Source organism: Sceloporus undulatus, chromosome 2 (genome assembly GCF_019175285.1).
Source record: "Sceloporus undulatus isolate JIND9_A2432 ecotype Alabama chromosome 2, SceUnd_v1.1, whole genome shotgun sequence".
Taxonomy (NCBI): Eukaryota; Metazoa; Chordata; class Lepidosauria; order Squamata; family Phrynosomatidae; genus Sceloporus; species Sceloporus undulatus.
This window is the reverse complement of record NC_056523.1, coordinates 240130569-240151541: the sequence shown is the minus strand read 5'-3', so window position 1 is coordinate 240151541 and position 20973 is coordinate 240130569. Positions and strand designations below refer to the sequence as shown.

The window sequence follows — 20973 nt, the reverse complement described above, 5'->3', positions numbered from 1 at the left end:
CCAGCAGACATCACACTTCCTTCACTACTTTCTATAATGCTTTACTTTATTGACTTAGACTTCCAGTTTTTGCAATGCATTTTCATTGAACATTGACCTGCATACTGCCTCACTGAAGTAATAATCCATGAAGCATTTATTGCCTATGTTTCCAGAAGGTGACTAGGGAAACATAGGTAAAGACAATAATAGTATGTGCTGAACTATATTTCCTTCATAGTTGTGTATCAACTTTCTTGTTACTTTCTTCTGTGTAGGAACCTAGTTCAAGTGGTGGCTTTGAATTCTTTAGACATCGCAGCATTAGTTTGTCCCAGTCAGGAGACGGTATTCCAGCAGGCAAATTTAACTTGCAAAAAACATTGAGCATGCCGTCTGGTCCATCTGGCAAAAGGTAATTTGATACTGTAGTTTCTCCACTTTATTATGCTATATTGTATTCTCCGTATCTCTGGAACAGGACTTAGTTTCTTCTTGTTCATGTTTGAGCATTGTTATATCACATGCCATTTTTTTGTTGTTGTCAGAAACCTATAGTGGTTCAACATTATTCTTAGATGTTAAGGCAACAGAAATCAATCTTAAATTAATTTGGCTATGACCAAATTAATTTTTCAATACCTTTTTCTTTTAATTCTCCATAGGTGGAGTAAGGAAAGTGACTGTGCTGAGCATATGTACATTGATATGATGCTCTGGAGACATGCTCGGCGTCTGTTAGAAGAAATCAGGCTTAAAGACCTTGGTTGCTTTGCTGCGCAGCTGGGCTTTGAGTTGATAGGCTGGTTGTGTAAGGAGCGCACCAGAGCTGCCCGGGTAGATGATTTTGTAATTGCTTTGAAGAAACTGCACAATGACTTCCTCTGGCCATTTCCAATTATTCCAGTTTGCTCCATAAATTCACCTCTCAAAAATGGAAAGTATAGAACAGGTACTGTATTATCTTGCTTAAGTCGGTAAGAAGTGAGATAGTTGTAGGCCTGACAGAAATTGGGAAGGGACAGAAATGTATCTCCAAGTTGATTGCACAACTTGCTACCTCTGTGATTGTAATAAATACAAAAATCAGATGCCTTTTAGAGGCCAATTTGCATGTCTTACCCGACAATTAAATAATTACTTTACACATGATTATTTTTGTTGTTGTGTGCCTTCAAATCATTTCTGACATGTGACAGTCCTGGGACGAAACTCTTATGGGGTTTTCTTAGCAAGATTTGTTCGGGGGGGGGGGGGTCATGGCCTTCCCCTGAGGTTGAGAGAGTGTGACTTGCCTAAGGTCACCCAGCAAGTTTCCATGGCTGAGTCAATATTTGAACCCTGGTCTCCAGAGTCATAGTCCGACACTCAAACCAGTACACCATGCTGAGTATCTTATACATTTCATTTGTACTAACAGGATGGGCTATAAAGAATTTGTTTTATGTGTTCAGGAACTAATTTTAACATGTAATAAGTAGTCATTGGGGGAAAAAGTAATACATGGCTGATGAGTATTCCATATTTAAAATGTGCTGTAGAGGAAAGAAATGAATGTGCCTAGTTTCTTCATGGGGTATGTGAGCTGTGCCATATATAGCCTTGTTCATATACATAAATTAAAAAGCAGTTTTTTGGCTGGGAAGGTTGGTGTAAATAAAATTAATAGTAATAGCAAAGATTTTGTTGTTGTGTACCTTCAAGTCACTTCTGACTTATGGCAATGCTAAGACGATCCTATCATTGGATTTTCTTGGTAAGGTTTATTCAAAGAGGGTGTGATAATGTGGAGTCCTCCCATTGTCAGAGCCGCCTTCTCAGATAACAAAGGGTTATATGGGGAAGGAGGTACAGTTGCATTTTAATGAGATTCAGTGTCACAGGTGAGGAGTTAGCAATTGCCAGTGAGATGGGTAGTTGGGCAAAAGTGTGAGCCTTTGAGATGCCTCTTAGCAGAAGTTATTAAAAGCTTGAAGCACCACAGAGGGTCCTTTGTCTCTCGCTCTCTCTAATCAGACCATGAGGTGAGCTCTGACATTGGAAGCTTGGGGGGACGGGGTCAAGGCTGGGCTGGATAAGGATTCCAGACTCCCAGCTACTCTTGGAACATTTTATCTATGAATAGATTAGGAAAATGTATTAGCTAGCTATGGCAGGTTAATAATAATAATAATAATAATAATAATAATAATAATAATAATAATAATATTTATATTCTGCTTAATCACTTGGAATCAAGTTATCAAGTAAATATCCTGATTTGGTGGAAAATCTGTCTGTAATTTGTAATTTCTAATCTGTGTCCAAAGATGGTTTTTCACATAAAGAGATACCCTGTTGCTGTGAAGATTTCTTACTTAGAATAAAACTCTTTCCTTGAAAAGTACTCTGTGTCTCTCACACTCCCTTTTCACGTGCCTTGGCTTGGCCTAGCTCTTCCCCATGATTGGGAAAGGGAGGGAAATGTCTCTGCAAGGGAAATACCAGCAAAGTCCTGTTGCATTGCTAAAGAGGGAGGATTCAAATCAATGGGCAGTGCCAGTGAGTTTAATAGATAGGTAAGGAGGTCTCAAGGGGTCCCATCCAGCTAATGTTGGAGCAGGAAGGGGACACAGAGAACCCTCACGGAGGGTTTGTCATTGCCTTCCTCTGAGGCTGAGAGAATGTGACTTGCCTAAACCCAGGGAGTTTCCAACCATGGTCTCCAGTTGTATTCCAATACTAAATTAGCATAATAGATAAATTGTAATTGGTTAGATTCAAAATGGTCTTGAAATTAGAAGACTTTGAAAAAGAAGAAAATGAAAATAGAGAACATATTGTGGAGTAAAGGAAGACATAAAACGGCAAATTGTTACAAATATTTATTAGAGCAAGAACTAAAAAGGGAAACAATGAAAGAGACTATGAGGTGAAACAGATGAGTGGCTAGGAGCGGCCTGTGGCTACTCCAGCCGCGATCAGGCCCCGATCAGCCTGGGACCACAGTGACTGCACAGCCTGTCTCAGAGCAGGCTGCTGCAGGAGCCCCAAACAGGCCACTGGCAGGAGTGGATTAAATCTGGTCCTTTTGCCTGTGGCTTCAGGCTGCCTTAAGTGGTCTCAGAAGGGCTTCCAGCCGCTCTGGGGCTGTGTGTCATCTGCACACCACATCCCTGAAGTGGCCGGAAGCCTCTCCTTTTGATCTGTTGTTAAATATGATAAAATGGGCTGAAAATAGTGGAAGTGAAATAAAACTAGAAAGCTGGGAGAAGTCTTGGGAAAAAAACCAACAAATTCACACTATGTCAAGACAGAATAGAAAATTATTGCAAGATGTTTCATTGTTGGTACCTCACAACTAATAAGCTTGATAAGATGTATAGAAGGAGAAAGAATGAATGTTGCAAATGTCAAGAAAAATAGGAAATTTCTTCCATATATGGTGGAAATTCCCCAAAGCTAAAGAGTAATGGAAAGAAATTCATAAACCTATCATAAATAGGAAAAGTGTTTCCAATGTATCCAGAACTTTAGGGCTGGAAAAAATTTTTGAAAGGGAAAATTGAAGAGTGATCCTATACATCAGTGGTTCCCATTCATTGATCCTCCAGGTGTTTTGGACGTCAACTCCCAGAAGTCCCAGCCAGCTTGGCCAGCAGTCAGGAATTCTGGGACCTGAAGTCCAAAACATCCGGAAGACTAAATTTGGGAACCATTGCTATACATGATAGCTGCAGCAAGAATTCAACATGCAAAATTAAATTAAATTTAAAATAAAATAAAATAAAAATGGAAAAACTTTTACCAATAATGGAAGAGTGGTTTTTGAAACTGGCAGATATAATAAAAATGGATAGAATCACCCATTCATTTGTTGAAAGATAAATCCTCAAGAAAAGTTGAGGTAGATTGGACTCTTGTTAAGGACTACTGGAAACCCAAGTGTCTTAAGCCTACAGAACATCAAATGGGTGGGAACATATCCAAAACTGGACAAACACATAGAAATATGGGATTAATTAGATGAGACAGATAAAAATAACAGTAGAAAGAACTCTGAAGTTACCATAGTGACGTGTTTGTACTATTATGGAGATCACTAAAAGAGATTAGATACTCAAGAAAGTTAGATGAGAAGTATATAGTTAAATTTAGATGAACTAGATTGAATTTAATAACAAAGACACATTTAGATAAAGTGATAAATTATAATTTTCTTTTTCTATCTAGTGATATTTGTTATTGCTTTGGGGAGATTGGTTGGCTTTTATATACAGTAAATATGTATCAATTGTTCTAATAAAAATATTTTTCAAAAAAATTAATATGGTTTGATTCAAGTTCCTTTGGACTCAATGTATGCTGAGTTATGCATGGCGTTTCCTGGTTATTTGATCTGTAAACTCTTCTTGTGCTTTCACATCCAGTAATAGGTGAGCAGCTTTTGAAATCACAATCTGCTGACAGCTTTTTGAACATGGAAATGACTACAGGCATTGCAGATGTGCCAAGAAGTCATAGCTGGCTTGGTTCCATTAGTTCTTCCCAAAGAGAGATGGATGCAGCATCATCCCATGGACCTCACATGCAAGAAGCATTCCTCTCACCTTTGTTAAATAAAGGTGTGTGGTTTCTTGGCTTTCTTTAGTCATCATCTTTGTGTGTGGTTAAGTTTCATATGTTACCTCCCCAAAAGATGCCATCTTACTAAGCTTATAGTTTCCTTAATGAAAGATTAATAATGTCCTTCTCAGAACAATCTAGAAATCTGCATGGTTACCACTGTACTACAGACAATCAAGTGGTTGGTAACAGAGAAGCTAACAGTCACCGCATTCTTAATTTTTCATAAGAAAATAAGCTATAGCTCTCATGTTAACTGAAAATCCTCTCAAAAATAATATGAGATACTGTGGTTAGCTGCTTTGAAATTAGAGGGTGTCTGGTAAAGAAAAGGGCAAGACTTTTCACTTAGCATTTTCACTTAACAGCAGATGTAATCCAGTATTATTTTTCCACTGAGGAAGTTACGTTTTTCAGTGGTCAGCAACTCCTCAAAATGGCCAAAGCAGGTTTCCAGGTGGGGTGGAGGAGTGAAGAGAGAAGGGAGGGAAGACCCTCCTATCATGCGACAGTTGTCCACTAGTGCAACATTAAACGTAAAGAAGAGATCCCAGCTTGCTGCATGTCCTCCAGTCCCCATCCTTCAGCCTCGACTTATGTATCTTTCCTGAATCCTGGTTTTCCATCATTTTTCACTAGCACTTAACAACATTATCCAAACAAAATCTGTACTTAGGTTATACAGTTGCCCTCCATATTCACAGATTCAACCACCCACAGCTTGAAAATGTTTTTTAAAATATATAAATTTTGAAAAGCAAAGTTTCATTTTAACATTTTATATAAGAGACACCATTTTACTTTCCCGCTGTGTATAATGGGACTTGACCATCCATGGAGTTTGGTATCCATGGTAGGTCCTGGAGTCAAGTCCCAGTGGATACCAAGCTCACTATACATTTTACAAGTATAAATACCTTTTACATAAATGTTTCCAATCTGCACAATTAAATCTCAGCTTTAAATCTCAAAATTATAATTTGATAGGATTTGTTGTTCACTGGAAGTAAAAGGGGCAGCAATGTCTTTAAGCCACAAAAGAAGAGATTGAGAAAAGTGCTAAGAAAAAGTGTTCACTTAAATTAACCTTTGCTCAGCTGAATGTTTGAATGACAGTGGAGGATACATGAGTTACCTAAAAATGATTATTCTCGTGTGGTTTCAAAAATATATATGTCTCAACACTTAGTTATTTCACTGCATCTCCTTTTAAGGAAGTCCTCCCCCCACATTGAGGATTTCATTTGGTCTTGCAAGCACTGAATGAATTATATATGAACACATTGAAGAGATCCTTGTCATTCAGTGTCATTTGGTTTATTTTTATTGAGACTGCACTAAGATGTAAATGTAAATGTTCATCAGCTTACAGGTGTAGCTATAACATGTAACATGGATACACACGTATTTTATTTATCCAGCTTGCGAGACTGAGTATAGCTGAAGCCTTCAGGCTTACATACATACATACAGTAAAATCTAGTTAAATCACCACCACCACCACCACCCAGAAAAAAACCCCAAACACAAACATAGTGAAAATTAAAATGTCAAAGACAAAATACTAAAATACCACTGTGAACTGTATTTCTGTAGAGTAACAGAAGAAATAACACATTGTCTTCTAGAAATAATTTCAAATGCCTGGTTCCAGAGGGAATTATTGTGTGTCTTCAAATAGTTTCTGACTTATGGCGAACCTATCCCTGGGTTTGTTGGCAACATTTGTCCAGAGTATTTTTGCCTTTGCCTTCCTCTGAGGCAAAGAGAAGGTGACTTGCCCACAGGCGCCCAGGGAGTTTCTGTTCTAACCCTAGTCTTCATGGATGTAGTCCAGCACTCAAACCATTAGACCACACTGACTCCACAGGAAACACTCAACATATTCTTAGCTGGATTAAAAGTCTAGATTGATGGTGAGATCCTAAAATAGCCACATTGGGATCTTGAGTTCCACTTGAATGTGTTGCTGTTCTCCTTTTGTGCTGTTCTACTTGTCTTAATGCTTCTAGAGTTGAAAGGCAATGGTCTTGTGAACCTATGGGCCAAACAACCTCAGCCTTACTGTCAAAAAATTTCTGCATGATATCAAGGTTTCTAGGATATTTTCGAGAGTAGGGGTGGAAATCACACAATGCTGTATTGGAATGGAAATCCCAACATTTCTCACCAATGCCTGTACTAGATAGGGCTGCTGATATGTGGAGTCCAGCATCTGTGAAACAACATGATCCTCACACCTGTTCTATGGTCTTCATTCCATTCACCTGAGACACTGGACATGCCTGCTGGGCCTTGCTGTCACACTGCAACCATCAGCACACTTTTAAAACCTGTGACCATCCAGAGGTTGCTGGAATACAGTACCAGCTATCCTGACCTTTGGTTCTGCTGGCTGGAGAAAATGGTTGTTTCTCAACACTTCTCCAAAATATCGAATGCTGCACTTGAGTTTGGTAATGACAGGAACATTTTCTTTCAGGGATGTTTTGTGCCAGTTCTTGATTTAATTGAAGAAAGGAACTGAAAACTGCTAAGCTAGTTTTCTTATTAGAATCTTATTAAAATGTATGTGCTGTAAAAATGTGATCAATACTTTTTTATACTACTGTATTTACTTTACATTGACAGGTGATGAATGCAGTATTGGTTCAGCCACAGACTTGACAGAAACAAGTTCTATAGTGGATGGAGACTGGACTATGGTGGATGAAAATTTCTCCACATTGAGTTTAACACAATCAGAGTTGGAACATATCTCCTTGGAGCTGGCCAGTAAAGGGCCACATAAATCACAGGTTCAGCTGCGGTAAGTCATGCTGATGTTTTGAGGGATAAGTATCTGAGACGTCCCTTCAACCATTCCTAGAATGTCATATGCAATAGTCAAGGTTTCTTTTTGAAACTGCTTTTTTCCTGTAGGTATTTGCTTCATATTTTTATGGAAGCAGGATGTCTGGATTGGTGCATTATTATAGGCCTTATTCTCCGAGAATCATCAGTGATCAGCCAGGTCTTTAGCCTCATGCAGTCTTCAGAGGTTGATGGAGAGATATTGCAGAATATCAAAACAGGATTGCAGGCAGTAGATAGATGGGCTTCAACAGACTGGTAAGTTTTGTAGTGTTACAATAATTTCCAGTTGTCTGTCTGACAACTAAATCTGCATGTCTTTCAGCATAGTGCTTAATATGGACTGTAAATTAATTATTACAATTAGCAATTTAATTTGTAACTCCTCAGATTAGGCAGTTGAAATACAGTGCCTAGAATATTAAAGTCTTATGAGGGATATTTGGAGACCTTTACTAACAGTTGTTATACCTTAGGTTTTTCCTGTTTCAGTTGCTGTAGATAGTTGAGAACATTTTTTTTTTAAAAAAGTGAGCAATGATATGAAATCAGGGTGTTGTATTTATATCTAGAATATCCAGTGTTATGCATGTCCCATTGGCGTTCTGAACTGTATGTTAAGGATGATGTGGAAGTACACTGCCAACATTCACAATAATACAAGAAAATTTAGTAGCATCTGAGCTGTATGAAAGATGTTGATTGCCTGATGGCTTTCCACAATCCTCAGTATTTTGAGCATAACTTGTAAGATGGCTTAATGCGTAGTACATTAAGTTGTCAGTTGAAATGATAAGGGAAGAGTCAGAGACTGAACTGGAATTTTAAGGTAACTGAAATAGTCTTTCTCCTTATTTGTGTTTTGTAGTCCTGGGTATAAGCCATTTTTAACCGTCATCAAGCCACAACTTCAAAAACTGAGTGAGATAGCAGAGGAACAAGTGCAACCAGAAGCCTTTCAGCCTGTGAACCTTGCAAGAGTGACAGAACAAGCCAGTCCAAGAGGAGAAGACAACAAGAGTTCAGCTGGTCACAGTGCCAGTCCTCAAAGTGACACTGGCAGTAGTATCACAGCGCGACATGATGAGGACATACTTGGACTACAGGAGGATGAAGATCCGCTCCAGGAAAGTGGTTATGACTGTACTGTGTCCTAACAACATTGAAGACATTGGCTGGTGTTATTAATAGAAAAGCACAGCTTTGTGATAATGGCATTTAAGAGCATTGCTTTTGGAGAAAAGTAATCAATGCCTTCAACAACATTTAAACTCAATTTGTTTTTTATGCTAATTTTTTAAAAAAATACACACTGACTAAAGAACCTCCTTAAATCTGTGAATGCTTCCCAATAAGCAGTCTTGGCTCTTTCCTTTATAAAATGGTTATGCAGAAAGCAACAATATTATAGTTTGCATACAAATATATTTTATTTTATAGATCTGGTTGAGATTCTCTCTTCTATACCTCAGATTTCTTCTTTTTGGTACTTAATCATGCAGAAGGACATCTATCCTATATCAGTGCACAATATCATTGTTAGGTTCTTTTGGGATGCAAAATGTAACCTAATGTTGAAGGGGAAATTTTGAATTAATTATTTGCCCCAGAAGAATAAGGCAATATTTGGAGTGTGTCTGGTTTTCATATTGCCTTGTTTTTGAAACCCAAGTTTTAAAAATTCAACAATGAAGCTAGTTAGGCTGAAAACCTGGTACATTCTGCCTAGTTTGCCTAGGGAAATCATGGCCTGATGGAGCTAGGCTGTGTTTGTTCTGTAGATTATGCTGTTTGATATCACTAAGCTTTTGTATGAACGAACTGTAAAATACATTGTACGTTTTGTGAATACTCTTGTATATTCTTAATGTTACTGTTTTATGCTTTTGGTGCTCGTACAACAGTGGAGGGTGTCCCTCTCTATCTTGCATGTCTGGATCATTAACTCAGAAAAACTAAAAGCAAAGTTGCATTTCCAACCAGAAGCGACAGACTTTGATTGACTCTTTATGAGTGATATCCGTTGTCATTGTTCTATTTCGATGCATTCTAAAGAATTTAAATTACTGAAGGTTCTTATTTATTTCACTTGTAAATTCTTTTCTGAAAACTAGTTTTTATGTAAATAGATCCACCTTATATATTAGTACTACTACTACTACTACTATTAAGGGTTCATAATGACAATGTACAGTGTATATATGTAAACGGCCACCTTGCAAATATTTTATAATGCATACACCTGTAACTAATTACATTTATTTTAACTTTAATACAGCAATGTTATGATTGCCTCGAGGTACCTTTTCCCCCTCTGCTGTTCCCAATATGTATAATGTTAAATACCTGTAACAGTATTAAAATTTAAATATTGGTTAGTTTGTACTGTCCAATTGAGGGGGGAAATGCAACACTTCTAGTTTTTTATACAAAAACTAACACTTATTTTTATAAATGTGGGTATAATGAACAGTGACATGGACCAAAATCATTTATCATATGGGAGTATAAACATCATTATCTGGCATAGCTCTGGTAGAGTTACTCAGTTTGTTAATGCAATTCCCTGTATGAATTTTGAACTGGTAATGTATTCTGAACATTCAAAAGGGGCAAAAAAAATTATATTGGTCATAAATTTGTATATTTCTCTAGAAGACAAGGTTAAATGTCTTTTAATGGATACGTGTAACTAAATATGTTTTATTGCTGTTGCTTAGCCCTTACCATTGGTAAGACCATTAGTACTGGTACATGTGCAATAACTTTAAAATAAAATGACAAAGGGTGGAAATTACCTAGCCCTCCAAGCTTCATGTTAGTTTGACATACTTCTTTCTCTAACACAAGTTGGATACATATCAATTTTTTGTGTTCAGGAAGACTTCTTAAATGTTTAAAAAATGTCAACTGGCAGAGGAGGCATCCATGAATGATTAACTCCAACCAAGGGTTAGATACAAAACGCCTATACCTTTTCCTGTCTTGAACAGAGACAAAACATTCAATTTCAGCCTAACACATCCAAGGTACTCTTAACAAAGAGGTGGACTTCCTCTGCTGCTACACTCTACTCAGGGGAGTGGAGTCTAGATCCACAACTTTTACAGCCAACTGCAGTCACATTTCAGCAACCTTCTAATTTTTGTCCTCAGATGCAAATCACAAGTTCATCAGATATTTCCCTAGCTTCCACTCTCACAAGGCTGAAGCCCAGGGTGCTCTATAGATTCCCTGGCTATGGAGTCTGCTGTACATGTTTCTCTGATCCTTTTTATATGCAAAAATCTGAGGAAGATCAGGAGAGAACGGGCATCTGTGGTACTTTTGCCACCACATTGGCTGAGGAGACCATGGTTCTCCCACTTCTTCATACTTTCTGTCTAGGCACCTTTGATACTCCTGACACTTCCTCAAATCCAGGAGGTCAAGGTCCAGATCATGTATTCCATCTAGTTCAGGAATGGCTCCACTTACTCGCATGGTGGCTAAATGGAGAGCATACTTGAAAGAAGGATACTCCCACATGGTCATGAACACCCTTCCATTCTTTAGGCAGAGGTCCACCCTCTCTCAGGTGGTCTTGCAGAAAATCCATCTCCTCATAAACGGCATAATTAAAGACATTCTGGAATTCCTACAATGAGGTCTAGAGATGGGTCTTAAGTCAAACAGCTGCATCTTCATTTCATCTAACAAGCATCTTTTTCATGCCATCCACATCATAGAATCATAGAGCTGGAAAAGACCACTACGGCCATCCAGTCCAACCCCCTGCCATGTAGGAACTCACAAAGCATCCCCGACAGATGGCCATATGCAGACACACACACTCCACCAGGGAGTATTACTGGGCATTTAAAAGCTATTCTCCAAACCTGCGAGAGCCAGCATGGCATTTTAAATGTTGAGTCAACATGGACTGTGACTCTGGAGACCAGGGTTCAATTCTCAGCTTGGCTATGAAACTCAGTAGGTGACTTTGAGAAGTCACATGCTCTCAGTCAGCCTCAGGGGAAGGCAATGGCAAACCACCTCGGAACGAATCTTGCCAAGAAATCCCCAAGATAGGGGTTTAGGGTCGCATAAGTCAGAAATGACTTGAAGTCACACAACAACAACAAACATATGTACACATATAGATATATATCTAAAGAGAGAGATGTTAGGAGACTTCTCAGCAGACCAAGGCTACTCTTCCAGTGATTTTCCTCTTAGGATTGCCACACAGTACTCAAAGCCTTGTCCAAGTTCTCCTTTGAACCACTCAGAATTGTACTGCTCAGGATTCTGTCAAGACCCTGCATTCACTTCAGCCAGACAGGACTCAGAAGTGGCTGCCCTGTCCATAAGCCCATCTCACTTTAGGTTTATGAGGTTGACACTTTCACTACAGCTTGACCAAAGTTTCTTGCCCAAACTTCCCTAACAGCCCATATTACTCCTTTCTTTTTGCTGCCATCGAAAACTCTCCAGTTGTGCAAACTGGATGTCTAGATAGTCCTAAAACTATATATCATGCTTACCAATACATTCAGGAAATCAGAGGCCACATTTATCTCCTTCCACCTCCTTGGAAACAGGTTTTTGTCATGGTCTCTATGTCTAACACAAATAGGGTTTGCCCCTGTGCAGACACTCCATTCAGAATGTTCTAGAGTTCAATAGTGGGAATAACTAGCCTCTTCCCACCTACCACACATCTTAACACACCAAGCTTGTGTCCCCTCAGTTTCAAAGACTGTTAGTAAAACAGCTTCAGTTTAGGCGTTCTCTTGCTGAATAATTTCCCTTGCTCTTTCTTTTTTCACATTTCTTTCTTCTTATTCTTTATACTCTTTTATCCACATGTGACTTTTTTAAAAAAAATCTTTCACTTTACTTCAGAATCTTACTCCATCTCCCTTGCTATTTCTACATTTCTATGGTGTTTACTTCTCTAAGGTGCACTGTACTTCTGGCTGAAAGTTTCTCTTTCCAGTGCTCATTGGGTATATTGTTGTGGGGGAGGAGAGGACATTGTGAAGCATTGTGCCATTTACAGAGGTTTTACTTTGCAAAACCGTAAGATCTGGGGCCAGTGACTCAAAATTCATTGTTAGGAGAGTCTCTGTAGGTAGCAGACTGAGCGTCATCTAATGAACCACTTTTGTCTGCATCAACCCCAGTCTCCAAGTTGAAAAAGTCAATGTTAACCCCGGTATTGACCTTTGGTATCAGATGTCATCTTGGTATTGGTGTGCCAAGATTCATCGGTGGAGCCTCTCTCAACATTGGTTGCTCCACAGCCTAATACTACTCCTTTGGAACTGACAGTACACAGGGGGAAATCTAAAAGAAAACTTCCTTCTAAGTCTAGCTGAAAGAGACCAGCCTCCTTTGCGGGCCATTCCAAATTTGAGAGATAGTAGATGCTTCTGCACTGAAAGACAAGAAGCATTCTAAGTCCTCCAAACATCTGGCTATGTGGTCAGCCTTACTAGTCACCTCATGTCCTTTGGCATCGACAGCACCCACTTCCAGGATAGCTGTGCCAACTCCTGTCCTGACTACATTTTGGGCATGCAAGCAGATCCTTCTACAGAACAGTATGTCCCTGTCCATACTGCTTCATACCAAGTGTCTCCATGGATCGGGCACTCTTAAACTATCTTCCTCCACATGGCAGGAGAGCTCCTCCTTTATATGGCAATATTATTCAGCTTTGGTCTCTGACTATCGGTACATGGAGAACTCACACCTTGATGTCCTATATTGAGTGATACCACTATGAAGACCTCTGGACAGCAAGATCTGCAACCTACCATCCCTGTTTACCATCTTATGTATCAGTGTCATCTGAGAGCTTACACTGTGAGAAATACTTTTTTGATCTGTTCCAATTTGTCAGGTGGACAAAATGGGCCAGATAGTTAGAAATGGATGTCTGGATCCTGTTGGCCAGTTCCAAATGTGTAACCTAGAGTTATGTGCTATCACGATCCTTAGTTTCGGGGGATACATAGGGGCTGTAAAAGTCCTCCGATGCCCATTTTTCAGGCAGCAGCCACTACCATCAATGGCAGTTTGCTCCCCTGTTAATCGGGAAGTGATTGGCTGACAGTCCCACCTCACTCATGTAAGCTATCTCTGGCACAAGGGAATCACATTCACAGGAGGAAGAGGGGCTGCTTCCCAAGCAACAGTGAAACAGACTCCAGCCAATTGCAACAGCTGCTGCTCAATAAGTGAGCACTGCGTGGAATAGGAGTCAGTGCGGAGCATCTTAACTATAGTGCTTAGGCATTTGTAACTTCTCAGGATCTCTATAGTGAAGTGGGGTGGGGGCTCAGTGAAGTGGAGGCTAAATAATTACAATAGCTCTAGCCCCCTGATTTAGGGACTGGAAAGTATATTGAAGAATTTGAGGTAAGTATATTTACCATTTTCCACTCAAGAAAAAAAATGCACATTTTGGACATTGTTGGAGAAACAGGTTAGAGGTGTACTCATTGCATCCACATCCAAACAGGAAGGAGTAGAGGACTTGCCTTAAGCTGTGATATTAATTCTAGCCAGGCAGTCATGACAAGGGAGAATATGCTTGCAGTTTCATTCTTCCTTACTAAGGCTCACTGGAATCCTTTGGCCAATCCTTTTGCTGCCAGAAAAATTCTTGATTTTTCAGAATCATTTTCTTTTTGCCAAAGCAATATTACTGTGCTGATCCCCGAGCAAGTAAAGTGAAGTCTAGGAAAGCTCATGCTGCCAACTTCCTTCTTTCAGTCTCAAAGGTGCTACAAGATCGCTCTACATACATATCCTAAGTTACAGAGGTCTGTTCCCAAGCCTAACCATCCATACGTCTGCTCATGTCCTGTCTGCTTCCTTTGATAATGGGTAACATTCAAATCCCTGTACATACATCTTCATCCCAACATATTCCTTGGTATTTGTCCGTACTACATGGTTGCTTACTGCATTTCTAACTCATAATTGCAACTCACTTTCTATCATCTTATCAACCTAGATATATTCTTGCTGCCCAAAAATAATCCATTCTTGATCTCTCTGCTGCCTTTGACATAACCCTTTAGTTCACTACCATCATGCCTTAGATTCTATCCTTTCTCCAAAACCTGTATTAACCACCCCCACCATCCCCATTTACCCCCTTCACCTCCCAATTTTAACAAAACATCACAGACAGTGGTCCCTTGGTATCAACTGGGGTTTGGTTCCAGGGCCCCCTGTGGATACCAAAACCCATGGATGCTGAAGTCCATTATATTCAGTGGCAAAGTAAAATATTGTCCCTTATATAAAATGGCAAAATCAAGAAATTTATACAGTTTAAAAATATTTTCAAGCCGTGGATAGTTGAAGCCATGACTATGGAGGCCTGACTGTACTTTATATATTCTAGCATGAAGGCGTGTAATTGTAGCTTTAATGAAGCCACTGGTTGTGAGCTATTTCCATAATCATACCTAAATACAGCTCTAGTGACAACCCTATTTGACTCTGATAGTAGTATGAATGTTCCAAGGCAGAAAATAAATTCAGTTGTGAACAGCACCCTTGATTCTGGTCATAGTAAAGTGGGTCTAAATAATGAATAATGAAAACAACACAGAATTTATTCATAAAAATTTATTTAGCATTGGTTATCTTTTCCATACATTCCATTTTCCTTTTGGCCTCTTGTGAGTGTCTTCTATAATTGTACTAACATACTTCTGTTAAAGTATGACCTAGTTTTCAAAACAGAAGATGTTAGTAAGTCTGTAGGTCTTATGATGCAGTCCTTTAGCCACTTACCTAGAAAGAAGCCTTACTGAACTCAGTGAGATTTATTTCTGAGTAGACATATAGGATTGCATTACTAATTATATTGCTCATTTTAAACAGCTGAGAACTCACACCTGGAATTTGTGTGCAAAAATGTCTTGCATATGAACAAATAGCATAGCTGAAAGAGGGCTGTCTCCCAGTCACAGTATCTATCTTTCTTTTATAGATCCTCTAGATGTAGTCTGCAGTGTTACAGAAGAAGTTCCGATCAATTATCTTTTACTTACAAAAGACCCAGCCCACAGTTAAGTTAAATTAAATCAAATAGCTTTGTAATAAATGCAATAATCGTAGGGGTTTTTCCCTACACAGACTTGTTTTGTTGATGAGAATTTTTAAGCTGATTAGCTCTGTATAAGGGCTTTCAGTATAATGTTTAAACTAAGAAGGCAGGTTAAAATTGTCAGTAAAAGAATTCATGTGCTGAACAATTATTTGTTTTTAAAGGCAAGAATTCACCAAAAAGGCATCCTACATGGCATTCAGCTACTTCATAAAAGATGCATCCTGAGTTAGGCAAAGTTTTTTCTTCTGAAAACACAACAGTTGTTATTTGCCCTGATATTCCAAGCATGCTCTGAGAAATTAAGTATTTTCTAAATTTTTGTATATACATCATGCAGAGTCATTTAAAAAATCTTACTAAGTTTAGAGGCACGACGTAAATCAGTTTGGAAAAGGCTTTGTGCATTTCTGCTGTACAGACATAGAAATTCTCTGAGCTGGGTTTGCTGGAGAACACAAGCTGTACTATACAGTGCACTGAGATTTTAAACACACATTGCTAGACCAATACATTAAGAGATGCAAACTATCTACACTATTCATTTCCCCCCGGGAACATTTCCAAGTTGAAGGGAAAATATTGCATGCAAGATCAGCTTTGGAAACAAGGATTTCATGCATATGTTACTAGAGGCTACATTTGGTCAGCTTTGTTTGAATGAGTTTAGTACATAAAGCAATGCCATTAGTTAAGGCTAAAATAACATATTGCACTAAATAGCTCTGTATTTGTCGCTACTCCATAATGCCAAGTAAAACTGTACATGTGTCCTGTTGTCATGACAGGTTGCATTTGTTTGCTACTGGCTGCCAGTGATGTGGAGTTGAGGCAGTAAAATGCATCATTCTGATGGCACAAAACACAGAAAGATGAGGGCATTTAATGTAATGCCTGCATGTGCATTTCTGCAAACCTACTTGTGAGTTGCAGTTATACTTTTCCAAGACAGTGAAGCAAAATAAGACCATTCTAATGCAATTTGGAATTATTAGCATTTCTTTTTAAATGACAAGTAACTTGTTGCCTTAAGAACTTACCTAAATGGGAAAATATAGCTCATTTAATAGTCAAGCTAAAGCCCTATGGTTTGGACTAGGAACCTATTCTAATTGCCTTTACTTGGAAGCACTGTGACTGGAACTTGCTTCCAGAGAAATGCCGTCTAAACCTAAGCTTATAAATATACCTTTTCCCCTGCAAAAGCTCCTACACAGTATGAATCCTCTCAGTGAGTTCAGCATAAGCTCACACTGTATTGCAGTTTCCTAGCATTGCTCTTCTTTTAGTGCTCTGCCAAAATATACATAGTAGTTACTTTATTATAATCTACGTGCAACATATGGAAGAACTTGCATACAAATATTTTGGCAAGTGCTGTTTTTACATCTTTCATAGTAGCAGGACAACCCAGCCGACATTACACAAATGACATAAAAAGTTCTCCCACCTTATAAGTGGAAACCAGGTAGAAAAAGAACGTTAAAAGGCAAATGGCTGGCCTGCCTGCCGTCTGAGGTACTTTCTCTGGGTTAACGAAAATGTTTTCCCCAAAGATCCCAAAAAGCATTCTTTGACAGTTTGACATGCCTATCCCAGTTTGTCATCATGTGCAGACATCAGATATTTTAAACACACTGGTGAAGATCCTACTTAACACTGGCAAATTGTTGAGCTCCACCACTACACTTGTGTAATGGTCCAGGAGGATAGCAGCATCCAACAAGGCAACTCTATAACTAACAAGGGCCTCCTGGCTCATGCCTCTGCCTAGTTAGTGGCTGTTTGGATTGCAGCAGGCAGAGAATCAGCAGAAAAAACAACATGCAAGAAGATGCTGCATGCTTTCTTACGAAAAATAACCCTTCCTTGGCCCCCAGTTATGCCAGCATACGTCATAGCAAGAGGATTCCAGCCATTGTGTGGTTTGCTGTCTCCTTTCCTAACAGCTCCTGATTAATGAGACTTGCTTGCAGACACCTTTCTGCTCTAGATAAATGGATGAAAAGGAAGGTTGTCAACGTATTTGCCTTTGGAAATAATTTTCCCCACGAACTGAAATCTTTGGAATTTACTTTAGCAAAACAAAGCATGGCACTAGAGGGAATCTTGAACGCAAGGAAGAGAGTGCCTTTTCACTTGCACTTTACTTTTTCTTTTGCATTTGGTTCTGCTGTCTGGCTTGCTTTCTTCTCTATTGGTTGTCACCGTTTCAAAAGGAAGGGAAATTAAGTCTACCAGTTCGTTGATGGCAGAATTCAGACTTAGCTGTATTAGCCTGGAATATTGGTATATGATGGGATCTTGTATTACCTTTGACACTAACTGAGCAAAAGACATTGTAGCATAAGCTTTCACCATCTGAGGAAGTAGACCAGGTCTATGAAATCTTATGCTACAATGTCTTTTGCTCAGTCTCAAAGGTGATACAAGATCTCTTGGCATACAGCTCCTTGCTGTTAGTTTGGAGAAATAAGTGTTTCATATCCTGCAGTTCCAAGGCTTTACATGATGTGATTCTCCCCCACAATACCCTTCTGCCTGTCTGGAGCACCAAGAATGGAGTAGGAGGGACTGCAAATGTTTGCTGACCAGTAACAGGCAGGTTTGTCTGTATGGCCCTCTCTCTTAGAAATGAAGAGATAGTGCTCTGCTCTAACCTCTATGGTGCTTTCGCAGAGACCATAAGATTACAGTTTTGAAATCTGAAAGAAAAGAGGAAGCAATAGCAATTTTCTTACCAGATACTCATACTTAACTCTCAAAGTCTCTCTCTCTCTGTCTCTGTCGAGCATCAGCTGAACATCTTTGATAAAAGCACTTTCTAGATATTCAGCCAAGGGTCTAAAGTACTAATGCCTGGAGTTTCCCCAAACCAACAAAAGCTCACAGCTTTTAAGTCAATATGAAAAACTCAAAGGAAATCAAATAAATAATACACAGAGCTCAAAAACATAGCTGTGTTAGTCTGGAAAATCAATGTGCAAAAGGATCCTGCAGCACTTTTTGAGACTGAGAAAGGAGTTCGCAGCATGAGCTTTTGTAGACTTGAGTCTATTTCCTCAGATGCATCTTATGCTATCAGCTTTGTTTCAGTTAGTCTCAATGGTGCTACAAGATCCCTTTGCACACAAATACAATGGTTAATCATCAGTAATTAGACAACTACTCATCAACAGATTACCCATATCATAATCACAAAACACACACATATGCATACAGAAGGCCAAAGTGGTGGCTCAGTGCTTAGAAGTATACAGAACAGTGCTATGTGCTCGCATTGGACGTTTCTGTGTGGCTAGCCTTTGTTTTGACTGGTTCCCATAGAGAAGAGAACAGATGATGGCACCTCTGATCCAACCTCTACTCAAAAGACAATCCAGTAGAGCATTAGTACAAGGATCAAGTGGGAGTATACATACAGTTTAAGGAAAAAAACTCTAGAAAGCACACGGAAATTTTGGAAACCACTCACCAAATTCTCTGGCTGTACAATTTAAAGGGCTTTTGATTGTAAGCAAAATGGGCGTCAGTACTGCCGAGTTGCAATCACCATTATTTCTTCCTTATTTTTCATGATATACAGTGTTAAAAGTCTCTGAGCCACAGTTTTTAGTTGATTAGAACAGATGAAATTACAATGCTAACGGATGGCAGCAGGTGTGTTATTTAAAGCCTGTGAAGTACTACTATACATTGTGCTTGGAGTTTCTACACAAAGCCTCTCTTATTGCAAAATGCCCAGGAGGGCTATTCTAATACCACTTTCCAAAAAGCAGTTTTCACGATAAGCACACGAAAGGTGAACCTGGCCATTCAAGTGGGAGAAAAAGGAAATATTTTGCATAAAAGATCCAGACCCCTCTTTCCTGCCCAAGCAGGACGTAGAAGGGTTGTTGTTGTTTTCAAATGGATTCCAGCTGCCATAGAAATACACTTGTGGCTAAAGTATATTCGTAGTATTGTCAATAATACTATCTTATCCAACTTGCCCAAACATCATGTGAACAAAAATCACATCAAACAATGTATGGACAGCAACTGACTTTTGTGTTACTGCTGGATTAAAAGATGAATTGGTCATACGTAGAGACCCAGCCTGAGGGAAAGGTCCAGTTGGGAAATCTCTCTATTAAGGCATGTAATTGAGGTGACTTCTGATCCTCCCCAAAGAAATAATGGGTAACAATAGCAAGGGTGACCATCCCTTTTGTAGGCTCATCAGAGGCCTGAAAAACAGAAAAGAGCAAACTGATTAACCCAATCTTCATTATTTCTAGATACAATCCATTCTAACCATTATCAGCCACACAGCACTATAATATTACACTCAGCAGACCTGGACACAGCAAGCACTGCCTATATGTTTGCACAGAGAACAAAAACATGCATTTCAGCAGGCTCAAAGCTTGCAAATAATACAAAACCCAACAGAGAACCAAGGAGACAAGCAAAAATCAGTAGCAAGCACACACTCTGAGTTAAACTGGAAACCCAACCTGCATCTGAGAAAAAAGCTTGAACAATTGCTGAGATAGGGAGAAATATACAGGTATCTGCCATGTAACTGACTAGATTACTACACTAAACTCTTATAGTGCTGCTATTCCACTATAACTGCTCTGGCTGCCTCCCGTTGCAGTCTGTGATTTGTTGTTTAAGGAGGGGCATTTAGAATTCTTAGCCAGAGCTCTTAGGTCTCACTGAACTACAAACCCCAAAATGCAACAGGAGGCAGCCAGAGCAGTCAAAGAGGAATAGCAGCACTTTAAAAGGGTAGTGCGGTAATGTGATAAGTTTCTGTAGGCACATCTCCCAAGGTCATTCCCCCATGCCCACCTTGTAACCAATGTAGCCCCCTGCCCCAACATGACCATTCCAGTATTGTCAGATGGGATTTCTTTTAGCTGGACACCATGTTTCAGAATCCTCAGGATGTTCTTGTACGTGAAGCCCTTGCAACAAGGCCAACTAATGGAAAATAGCTGGACACATCCACCTTGATGTGGCTGTTCTCCAAGAATGTGAAATAGTAATGTTTGAGGGAGCAGGCTGCAATGCTTAAAATATAGGTTTGTAGGTGGATTTGGGCTAGCCTCAACAACCAAAAAACAGAGTTGTGATGTTGTGATGCCATTGTAATGCAGTAACAGAAATTAGGAGTTTCAAATTATTTCATGGACTGAGATAGAAGTGGCATTAGACTGACAATATGTGTCCAAAGTGTGCTGATATCTAAATGTGTGGGAGACTGTATAAGGAGAATAAAGGGAGGAGACATGTATAAAAATTGAGAATTTTTTTATGCTTCTAACCTAGGTTCTCTGAAGAGAGACTGGCATTAAGGTATTGTCAGCACAATGAATTCATTCCATCCCAGCACAGGCAGAAGACAGACTATTACTGGTTTTATTTCTAAA

At 39.2% G+C, this 20973-nt stretch overlaps 2 protein-coding genes across 7 annotated transcripts in view; one reads left to right on the top strand and one right to left on the bottom strand.

The window, feature by feature from the left end:
• The window catches only part of RIC1 (RIC1 homolog, RAB6A GEF complex partner 1), a 70881-nt gene extending 60647 nt beyond the window's left edge, over positions 1 to 10234 (top strand). For all 3 annotated transcript variants that reach the window (XM_042449297.1, XM_042449298.1, XM_042449296.1), the window contains 6 exons: positions 258 to 394; positions 645 to 931; positions 4389 to 4583; positions 7216 to 7393; positions 7507 to 7695; positions 8306 to 10234. In XM_042449297.1, coding sequence (XP_042305231.1) covers positions 258 to 394; positions 645 to 931; positions 4389 to 4583; positions 7216 to 7393; positions 7507 to 7695; positions 8306 to 8594 — 1275 coding nt within the window. In that variant the 3' untranslated portion in view covers positions 8595 to 10234. The remainder of the gene's footprint in view (positions 1 to 257; positions 395 to 644; positions 932 to 4388; positions 4584 to 7215; positions 7394 to 7506; positions 7696 to 8305) is intronic.
• Positions 10235 to 15054: 4820 nt separating this feature from the next.
• Positions 15055 to 20973, bottom strand: part of ERMP1 (endoplasmic reticulum metallopeptidase 1) — a 48260-nt gene continuing 42341 nt past the window's right edge. For 3 of the 4 annotated variants that reach the window (XM_042452571.1, XM_042452569.1, XM_042452570.1), the window contains exon 15: positions 15055 to 19782. In XM_042452571.1, the coding sequence (XP_042308505.1) occupies positions 19618 to 19782 (165 nt within the window). In that variant the 3' untranslated portion in view covers positions 15055 to 19617. The remainder of the gene's footprint in view (positions 19783 to 20973) is intronic. The other variant, XR_006102229.1, reaches the window with a different exon arrangement.